Source organism: Cinclus cinclus, chromosome 5 (genome assembly GCF_963662255.1).
Source record: "Cinclus cinclus chromosome 5, bCinCin1.1, whole genome shotgun sequence".
Lineage (NCBI taxonomy): Eukaryota > Metazoa > Chordata > Aves > Passeriformes > Cinclidae > Cinclus > Cinclus cinclus.
In genome coordinates this window covers 1,629,981-1,640,517 of record NC_085050.1, presented here as the reverse complement: position 1 = coordinate 1,640,517, position 10,537 = coordinate 1,629,981, and the positions used below count along the sequence as shown (strand labels likewise).

Below are 10,537 nucleotides of genomic sequence, written 5' to 3'. Positions count from 1 at the left end.
ATGATGGATGGATGGATGGAGGATGGATGGATGATGGATGGATGATGGATGGATGGATGGATGGATGATGGATGGATGGATGATGGATGGATGGATGGATGATGGATGGATGGATGATGGATGGATGATGGATGGATGATGGATGGATGGATGATGGATGGATGGATGGATGGATGATGGATGGATGGATGGAGGATGGATGGATGATGGATGGATGATGGATGGATGATGGATGGATGGATGGATGGATGGATGATGGATGGATGATGGATGGATGGATGGAGGATGGATGGATGATGGATGGATGATGGATGGATGATGGATGGATGATGGATGATGGATGGATGGATGAGGGATGGATGATGGATGGATGGATGATGGATGGATGGATGGATGGATGATGGATGGATGGATGGAGGATGGATGGATGATGGATGGATGATGGATGGATGATGGATGGATGGATGGATGATGGATACTCGAAGGCAGGACGGACAATCTAGAACAAGATGGATGCTCCCGGGACAGATGGACACTCCAAGGTGGGATGGATACCCCAGGACAGGACAGACGGATGCTCTGGTGGGACCCGGCTCCCCTGACCTTTCCCGGCTCTCTCCCCACTCCACATCCGGAGCCTCGCCCACAATTCCAGAACCCGATCCCAGAATCCTGGATCTCTGTGATTCCCAGATCCCAGATCTCTGCCTGTCCAGGATCAGGATCCTGGTGCCACCCAGGCTGTGGGGACACCGCGCTCCCTGTCCCCTGCCATTAATTATCACCATTATTATCAATATTAATGATCAGAATTATTTTGACCACAGGGAGGGGGGAGGTCCCTGGGTATCCCTGGGTGTCCCTGTCCCCTCTCCCAGCCGGGAATTTTGTACATAAAACAGAAAGAATTCCCAACGTTCCCCCTTTCTCCCCCTCAGGGGTGGCTCGCGTCCCTCCCCTGCGCCTCTGTCCCCTCTCGGTGTCACCGCGTGTCCCTCCCCACGCCGGGCTGGGGGGGTGACCCTTGGGGACAATGTCCCCTCCTCACGGAGGTGGCGCAGGGCGTGGCCGGGGGGCTCGAATGGGAATTAAAGACCTCGTGGAAAAGCTGCGACTCCCGGGATTTGTCACCCCCGGGATGGTGACACCGATGTCATCCCGCTGTCCCCACCCCTTGGGGACAGAGCGGTGATGTCCCCAGCCCCGGCTCATTCCCAACGCTGAAATCCCGGGAATGCTCCAGGCGCGACCCCCGCGAGCTGCCCCAGCCCCGTGTCCCCCCACCGCAGGCCACCTCCGGTCCCCTCCAGCTGCGATGTCACCTCCTGTCACCTCCCCCCGCCCCCGCGCGCCGGGATGAGCGCAGGAGGAGCTGGAATTAATTGCGTTAATCAAGAAAGGTTAATGAGGAGGTGGCGGTGCCAGCGCGGGGGGGTGGCACAGCTGGCACCGGCACGGGGATGGCGACACGGGGCGGGGACACCGCGTGACCCCCCGTGGTGACAGCTGGTGACCCCCGTGGGGACGGCCCACGCGTGGTGGGGACGGGGGTGACACCGTGAGCACGTGTGGCACAGGTGATGGGGACAGTCATGGGTGTTGGGGACACACTCAGGTTTTGGGGACAAAGATGGCACTTGTCATGGGGACACTCAAGTGGTGGCAACTTGTCCTGGTGTTGGGGACACACGTGTGACAGGCTGTAGGGACACTCCCAGGTGTTGTTGAGGACACTCCCAGGTGTTGGGGACACTCCCAGCTGTTGGGGACGCTGACAGGGGTTGGGGACACTCCTGGCGTTAGGGACGTGCACCGCTGGCCCTTCCCATTGCCGTGGGTGTCCCTGGCTTTGACCTCTCCCAAATCCCAAATTTCTCCCAAATCCCCCAGGTCCCAATCCCGGCTCTCCCGGCTTTGGGGTCGCGGCCAATCCCGAGGGATTTGGGGCCAGGAAAAATGGGAAGGGATAAGCCCAAAGAAGCAAAACAGGAGTGGGATAAACCCAAAAGGAAAAGTGGGAATGGGATAAACCCAAAGAAGGAAAAGCAGGAATAGGGCTGGAAAAACCCAAAGAAGGAAAAGTGGGAATGGGGTTGGATGAACCCACAGAGGGAAAAACAGGAATGGGATAAACCCAAAAGGGAAAGCGGGAATGGGGTTGGATGAACCCAAAGAGGGAAAAGCGGGAATGGGGGCTGGATGAACCCAAAGAGGGAAAAGCGGGAACGGGATAAATCCAAAAGGGAAAGCGGGAATGGAGCTGGATGAACCCAAAGAGGGGAAAAGCGGGAATGAGAGGATGGGATCGGGGAAAAAGAGGGAAAAGCGGGAATGGGGAGATGGGATTAGGAGGAAATCAGGGAAAAGGGGATCCCGGATCCCAGATCCCATCCCGGTTTGGGGCGGGATCTCCCCGAGCCGCTTTCCGGGAAAGGCCAGGCTGGAAAGAGTTCCCAAAAATAGCCGGGGGTGGGGCCATTCCCAGCTGTTCCCACCGGGAATGTCAATCCCATAACGGGGGTGGGGACCCCAAAATCCCCCTGGGGACACAAAAAAGGGGGTAAGGAACCCCAAATTCCCATCCCAGGGAAAATTTGGGGTGTGGGGATCCCAAAATTCCCTTCTTGGGGACAATGGGGGGTTGGGAACCCAAAAGCCACCCCCAGGACACAAAAGGGGGAGGTGGGGACCCCAAAATCCTTCCCAGTGTCCCCAAAGAGGGGGTGAGGACCCCAGAATTCCCGCCTTGGGGACAACTGAGTGGCACCCCAAAATTCCCTTTCTGGGGACAATGGGGCTGTCGACCCCAAAATTCCCTCCTTTGGGACAAGGTAGGGACTGGGAACCCCTGAATCCCTCCAGATGTTCCCAAAGGGGAGGTGGGGACCCCGAAATTCCTTTTCTGGGGCCAATGGGGCTGCAGGCTCCCCAAAATCCCTCCCGATGTCCCCAGAGGGGAGGTGGGGACCCCAAAATTCCCCTCAGGACCCAAAAGGGGGTGGGGACCCCAAAATTCCTTTTCTGGGGAAAATGGGGGGGGTGAGGACCCCAAAATTTCCCCGATGTCCCCAAGGGGGGGGTGAGGACCCCAAAATTCCCCCGATGTCCCCAAGGGGGGGGGGGCGCTGCAGCCCCGCCCCTCCCCCCACTCCCGGGGCCGGGTCCCTTTAAGGGAGGCGGAGCCTTGGGGAAGAGGGGGGGGGGAAATCCCGAGATTTTTTTTTTTTTTTGGGAAGTGGGGGGGGGGGGGGAAATGCAGAGGGGTGGGGGAGGGGACGATGCTCCGCGTCTTCGTCCTGCGGGCCGAAAATGTCCTCACAGGCGACAGCGACATCAGCGACACCTACTGCTCCTCCACATTCCAAGGTGGGAAGCTCCGGAGAGGGGGGAAAAAAAAACCAAAACGAGATTCTGGGGAATTTTAGGGGAATTTTGGGAGGGGGTTCGACCACGCCCGGCTCGGTCCTAAAAATTGGGATGGGGCTGGAAGCGCCGCGCGTCCCCCCTGTCCTCGTTGTCGCCGCCGCCCCTTTGGTGTCACCTCCCCATTCCAGCTCCGGAGGGGGGGGGAATAAAAATAAATCGGGATTTTGAGGAATTTTGGAAGGAATGTGAGGGAATTTTGGCCGGGAAAATCGAGATGGGGTTGGGAGAGCCGCGGGTCGTCGATGTCGCCGTTGTCGCCGGCCCCCCCCCCCCTCCCCCCCGCTTTTGGTGTCGCCACCCCCCTGGTGGCACTTGGGGACCCCCCCCCCCCCCTAAAGTCACCCCTCGCGGTTATTTTGGGATTTTCCGCGCTGGGGGGAGGGGGAGCGGGGTGTGGGGGGGAGGGAGTGGACGATCCCAAATTTGGGAATAGCGGCAATTGTCCCTTCCCGAGGTCACCGCTGGGGACAGGAGTGGCACTGAGGGGACAAAGGGCAGTGACGTCACGGGTGGGTTGGGGATTTTATTTTTTTTTTTTTTGGGGGGGGGGGGGGGGGGGAAGCGGCTTTTTTTGGGATTCCCCGCGCGTTCCTGGATGTGAGGGAGCGCTCCCGGTTTTTCATGGAATTCTCCCGGTGTGGGTGTGGCGTTCCCGGTGTAAATGCTGATCCCGCTCATCCCCAATTCCCAGGTTTTTGGGGCTTTGGTGTTCCCGGGATTGCGGCATTCCCGAATTCCCGGCATCCCGAGGCTGTGGCATACTCAGGTCTTGGAGCATCCCGAAATTCCCAGGGATTTATTTCCAGTCCCTGGGGTTCCCAGCATTCCCAAATCCCGGGGTTTAGGGGATCCTTGAGGTTTCCAGAATTTCTGGATCTCAATGTTTTGATTTCCCATCCCTGGGAATTCTGGGATCCCTGAATCCCAGGGATTTATTCCTTATCTCTGGGGTTCGCAGCATTCCCAAATCCTGGGGTTTGGCCATCCTTGGGATTTGCAGCATTCCTGGAATCCCAGGATTTCATTCTCCATCCCTGGGATTTGCAGATTCCCTGGATACGGGTGCTGGGTCATGCTCAGGCCTTGGAGCATCCCTGAATCCCAGGGATTTATTCCCAATCCCTGAGGTTCCCAGCATTCCCAAATCCCAGTGCCAGGTTATCCCTGGGGTTTTCAGAATTCCTGGATTCCCAAGGATTTTATTCCCCATCCCTGGGAATTACAGGATCCCCAAATCCCAGGAATTTATTCCTGTTCCCTGTCACTCCCAAAATCCCTGGATCTCGGGGATTTAATCCCCATCCCTGGACTTTGCAGCATTCCTGGAATCCAAAGATTTCATTCCCCATCCCTGGGAATTGCAGCATTCCCAGATCCCGGTGCTGGCTCATCTTCAGGCCTTGGAGCATCCCCGAATCCCAGGGATTTTCCCCCAGTCTTTGGATTTCCCAGCATTCCCAAATCCTGGTGTTTGAGTATCCTTGGGAATTGCAGCATTCCTGAATTCACAAGGATTTAATTCCCCATCTCTGGGAATCGTGGGATCCCTGAATCCCAGGGATTCATTCCTCATCCCTGGGGTTCCCAGCATCCCTAAATCCTGGGGTTTGGCCATCCTTGGGGTTTCCAGCATTCCTGGATCTTGATGTTTTGATTTCCCATCCCTGGGAATTTCAGCATTCCCAGATCCCAGTACTGGGATATCATTGGGATTTCCCGCATCCTTGGGAATTGTGGGATCCCTGAATCCCAGGGATTTATTCTCAATCCCCGAGGTTTCCAAAATTCCCAAATCCCAGTGCCAGGTTATCCCTGGGGTTTTCAGAATTCCTGAATTCCTAAGGATTTAATTCCTCATCCCTGGAAATTGCAGGATTCCAGAATCCCAGCGATTTATTCCCAATCCCTGTCACTCCCAGAATCCCTGGACCCCAGAGATTTATTCCCCATCCCTGGACTTTGCAGCATTCCTGGAATCCCAGAATTACATTCCCCATCCTTGGGAATTGCAGCATTCCCAAATCCCAGTGCTGGCTCATCCTCAGGCCTTGGAGCATCCCTGAATCCCAGGGGATTTATTCTCCATCCCTGAATTTCTCAGCATTCCCAAATCCTGGTGTTTGAGTGTCCTTGGGAATTGCAGCATTCCTGAATTCACAAGGATTTAATTCCTCATCCTTGGAAATTGCAGCATTCCCAAATCCTGCTGCTTGGCCATCTCTTGGAATTTCAGCATCCCTGAATCCCAGCGATTTATTCCCAACTCCCGCCCTTCTCATCAGCCCCCAATCCCAGCTGATCCCGTTTTTTTTTTTTTTTTTTTTTTTCCCAGCCCCTCCAGGGGCGTTCCCGTGCCGGGAAGGGCCGGACCAGGAAAAGGGGGTGGGAATGGGATAAGGGAGCGGATCCTTATCCCGGCTTTTCCCGATCCCGGCTTTTCCCGATCCCGGCTTTTCCCGTTCCCGGCCATGCTCCGCTGCCTGCTCCAAAGGGCTTCCCAACTTCCTAACCTGGAAAAGCGGGATAAACAAAGCGATCCCGTGGCCAGCCTGACATTCCGAGGTGAGGGAATCCCGGTTATTTTTTTTTTTTTTTCTGGGAAGGGAGGGTTTGGAATATTTTTTGGCTGCTTTGGGAGCAGCTCCCAGCAAAAATTCTAAATTCTTGGAAAATCCTTCCTTTTGCACTTTTTATCCCCCCTGATCCCAAATTGTTTAAATCCATGCTGGGATATCCCTGGGAATTCCATCCCTTTAAATCCTTGAATTCTGCATTGGGATGGATGTGAATAATCCCACCTGGAGCTGAGGTTATCCCATTCCCGAGGGATGGATTTCCTGGGAAAACGGGGGGGTTTGCACTCCCGAAATTTCCGCTGGAGGATGGCGCTGCCTTGGGATTTCCCTGGAATTCGAAAAAATGGGAAAAACATCCAATTTTAAACAAAAATTTGGGAAAGCCCGAGCAGCTCCAGATCCAGGTTTTCCATTTGGAATGGGGGTGCTGCAGATCCCATTCCCACCTGGAAAATCTCGATCCAGGGCAATTCCAGGGCTCTGAAACCAGGGAAAAACCAGGAACGAGATGGGAATAAATCTCTGGAGGAGGAAAAACAGCGGGATGAGTTTTCCATATTCCCGGAGCCGGGAAGTTCGGCTCTTCCGATCCCAAATAGGGAAGGAGTCGCTAACGGTGCGAAAAGAACGGAAAACCGGGAATATTTGGAATATCCCGGAGTCTCCCGGGATTTGAGTCACCTCCATTGTTTGGCCTTTTCCTCTTCCTCTTCCCGCGGGGGTCCCTCCCTTGGGATGAGGCGACATTCCAGGAGGGATGGGGGGGGCGTGGCTTTGGGAAGGGGGATGAGGAAGGATGGAGCATTCCCAGGATTGGGAATATTGGATTTGGGGGAATCCCGGGATTCCCACCATGCGGCTTTTTTGGGGATCCTGGGGAAACTGAGGCACAGCAAGGAGGGGATTCCATGGGATTTTCCAGTGCTTTTTCCAGCCTGGAAGGGTTTGGGATCCAAGTGGGATCCTGGATCCAGTCTCTGCATTCCCAGCATTGCTTGAGAACAGGGAATGGGGGAGGATCCCCATCCTGGGAATTGTGGGAATTTCTGGAAGTTCAGCCCCACCTGGGGTCAGGGAATGGGGCTGGATCCTCATCCAGGGAGTTGTGGGAATTTCTGGAAGCTTAGACTCACCTGGGGCCAGGGATTGGGATTCAATCCCAGTCCTGGGAATTTCTGGAAGTTCAGCTCCAGCTGGGATCAAGGAAAGAGCCTGATCCTGGTCCTGGGAACTGTGGGAATCCCCAGAGGCTCAGCCACTCCTGGGAGCAGAGAATGGGATTCAATAATTTTCCTAGGAATTCTTGGAAGTTCAGCTCCAGCTGAGAGGAGGGAAAGGGCTCTGATCCTGATTCTGGGAACTGTGGGAATTCCCTGGAAGGTCAGCCCCAGCTGAGATCAGAGTTTCATTCCAGGATCCTGATCCCTGGGAAGATCCCAATCCCAGTTTTTCTCCTTCTAGGTGTCAAGAAGAGGACAAAGGTCATCAAGAATAACGTGAATCCTGTCTGGAATGAGGTGAGAATTCCCAATCCCTGGATTTATCCCTGTTCTCATAAAACAGCCCCAAGCCCAGGTGATTCCCTGGAGCTTCCACTCCACGGAAAGTTTGAGATTGTTCCCTTTCTGTGCCAAAATTCCAGGCAGAATTCCAACCTCTTCCCCTTCCATCAAGGTTTTAGCTGGACTCAGCATGAATGTGACAAGAAATTTCTATGGGATGGGAATTTTTCCGGCACCTTTTCCCTTCCAACTCTGTCCTTGTGCTCCCATGGGCCAAAATTCCAAAAAGAGGGAATTTGGTGGGAAAACTGGCACAGCTTTGGGGCTGGATCAGCTCCTGGGATTTTTCTCCTTCCTGGTAATCCATGGCCAAGGAAAACTTTTCCCAAGGCAGTTTTTCCTGGTGGATTTGCTGGGAAATCTGACCTTGGGAATGCTGTGATTTCGAGGGGGTTTGGGATTTGGGTTCTCCACTTCCAGGCACTGATCCCAGCCCCTCCCTCCTCTTTTTTTCCAGGGATTTGAGTGGGATTTGAAAGGAGTCCCTCTGGATCCTGATGCCGAGCTCACCGTGGTGGTCAAGGACCATGAAACCATGGGAAGAAACAGGTGGGAAAAATCCCAGAGCTGGACACGAACCCCTCTCCCTTTTCCCATTCCCGGGATTCATCCGGCTCTTCCCAGACTCCGCTGTGGGAGCAGGGGTGGCCGTGGGAGGCTGGAGCTGCATTTTTGGGCTGCTTCGCTCGGAATCCTGGGGGAAATTCCAGCGTTGGAAGGTTGGGAATACACAGGGGGTCCTTGTTTGGGGATGGACACTTCGGACACTTGGCCAGGATTTGGGAAGTGCTGCCAAAATTATTCCCAAGGCGCCAGCAGCGTCGGGAAGGGCGGCGGGAGCGGAACCTCCGGTTTCCTTCCTCTGGCTGATCCCGGTGCCCCCCATTCCAGGGGTTCCCCATGGATTGGGGGCTCCTGCTGGGTGAGGAGCGAGGGGATTCCGGTGATCCCAGACCTTTCCCGGCTCCGTGGGTTGGGAAAGCTGCTTAGAAAAGGGAAAAAAAAATAGAGGAAGGGATTTATTTTTAGGGATTGGAGCCCTGGGTAGGAGGGATCTCGATTCCAGGGCTGGAGCTGAGGCTGGAATTGCTGCTGGGCTGAAATCCAAGGGAGCTGGAATTTGGGGCTGCTCCAACTCCTGGGTGCCCATAAATAGCCACAGGAAAACGGGAGGAGGGTCCTGGATCCCGGAGCAGGAAGACTCTGGCTGACACCTCCCACCATCCCAGGTGGATCCAACCTGGCCTTGGACATTCCCGGGCATCCAGGGGCAGCCACAGCAAATCTGGGAATTGCAGCCCAGGCAGGAATTCCTTCCCAAGATCCCAACCCAATGTCCCCTTTCCCAGTGGAAGCCATTCCCTGTGTCCTGTCCCTCCATGCCTTGTCCCCAATTCCAACTCTCCTGGAGCCCTGCAAGGGACTCTGAGCATTCCCTGGAATTTTCCCTTCTCCAGGGGAACATTCCCAACTCTCCCAGAGCAGAGGGGCTCCAAAATCCTGGAATGGTTTTGGTGGGAATGACCTTAAATCCCATTATCCCAGTATCCCATCCCAGTATCCCATCCCAGTATCCCATCCCAGTATCCCATCCCATCCATGTTCAGGGACACCTCCCACTATCCCAGGTTTATCCAAGCCTTATCCAACCTTGGATGGTTGTTCCCACCGATGGAAATCCAGGGAAAACAGGGACACCACAATCCCATGGAAATCCCGACTCTGAGGTGGGCGTGAGATCCCCAAAATGCTGCATCCGCACCTCGCAGGGACCATCCCTGCTCCTGGCAGGAAAAATCCCAAATTCCCAACATCCAAACCAACCTCCAGCCGGAAAATCCCAGAGGAGCCACTCCAGAGTCGCAGTTACTGATGGAGTTCAGGACAACATCTCCGTGGCCTCCTCCGCACTCCCATCCCTGGCTCTGGAATTTTTTGGATCCCCTTGGATCAGCCCTGAGCCCTCTCCCTGTTTTTTCCCCGCAGGTTCTTGGGAGAATCCCGGGTGCCGCTCCGGGATGTTCTGGGTGCTCCCAGCCTGGCGGCCTCGTTCAACCTCCCCCTGCTGGACTCGCGCAAGGAGAGCACCGGGGTGAGCGCCCGGCTCCCAGTTTGGGACCGGTTTGGAACCAGTTCAGGTTCCCGGTTCGGGTTCCCAGTTTGGGACTGGTTGGGGCTCCCAGTTTGGGACCGGTTTGGGACTGGTTTGGAACCAGTTCAGGTTCCCGGTTCGGGTTCCCAGTTTGGGACTGGTTGGGGCTCCCAGTTTGGGACCGGTTGGGGTTCCCAGTTTGGGTTCCCAGTTTGGGACCAGTTCAGGCTCCCAGTTTAGGACCAGTTGGGGCTCCCAGTTTGGGACTGGTTGGGGCTCCCTGTTTGGGACCGGTTTGGGGTTCCCAGTTTGGGGACAGTTGGGGCTTGGAGTTTGGGACCGGTTTGGGCTTCCCAGTTTGGGGTTCCCAGTTTGGGACCAGTTTGGGGTTCCCAGTTTGGCTTCCCAGTTTGGGTTCCTAGTTTGGGTTCCTGGTTTGGGGCTCCCAGTTTGGGGCTCCCAGTTTGGGGCTCCCAGTTGGGCTTCCCAGTTTGGGCTCCCAGTTGGGGACCAGTTGGGGTTCCCAGTTTGGGGCCAGTTTGGGACCGGTTTGGGGTTCCCAGTTTGGGGTCAGTTGTTGCTCGGAGTTTGGGACCAGTATAAGCCATGGCAAGGCCAGGAATCCTTCCAGTCTGAGATCGGTTGTTGCTCCCAGTTTGGGACCAGTACGAGCCATGACATGGCCAGCTGGGCCTCCCAGTTTGGGATTTGGGACCAGCTGGGTCTCCCAGTTTGGGACCAGTCTGAGCAATGTCTCTCCCAGTGACAGCTCCCAGTTTGATCCCAGTCTGAGCCTGTCCCTCCCAGTTTGATCCCAGTCCTAATCCCTTCCCTCCCAGTTTGATCCCAGTCTGAGCCTGTCCCTCCCAGTTTGATCCCAG

General features: G+C 55.5%; 1 protein-coding gene across 4 annotated transcripts in view; it reads left to right on the top strand.

The window, feature by feature from the left end:
• The first annotated feature begins 3,278 nt into the window (after positions 1 to 3,278).
• DYSF (dysferlin) overlaps positions 3,279 to 10,537 on the top strand; it is a 71,706-nt gene continuing 64,447 nt past the window's right edge. For 2 of the 4 annotated variants that reach the window (XM_062493248.1, XM_062493246.1), the window contains exons 1-4: positions 3,279 to 3,366; positions 7,464 to 7,519; positions 8,022 to 8,113; positions 9,551 to 9,656. In XM_062493248.1, the coding sequence (XP_062349232.1) occupies positions 3,279 to 3,366; positions 7,464 to 7,519; positions 8,022 to 8,113; positions 9,551 to 9,656 (342 nt within the window). Of the gene's footprint in view, positions 3,367 to 5,795; positions 5,989 to 7,463; positions 7,520 to 8,021; positions 8,114 to 9,550; positions 9,657 to 10,537 lie in introns of those variants that run through there. The other 2 variants (XM_062493247.1, XM_062493245.1) reach the window with 1 other exon arrangement.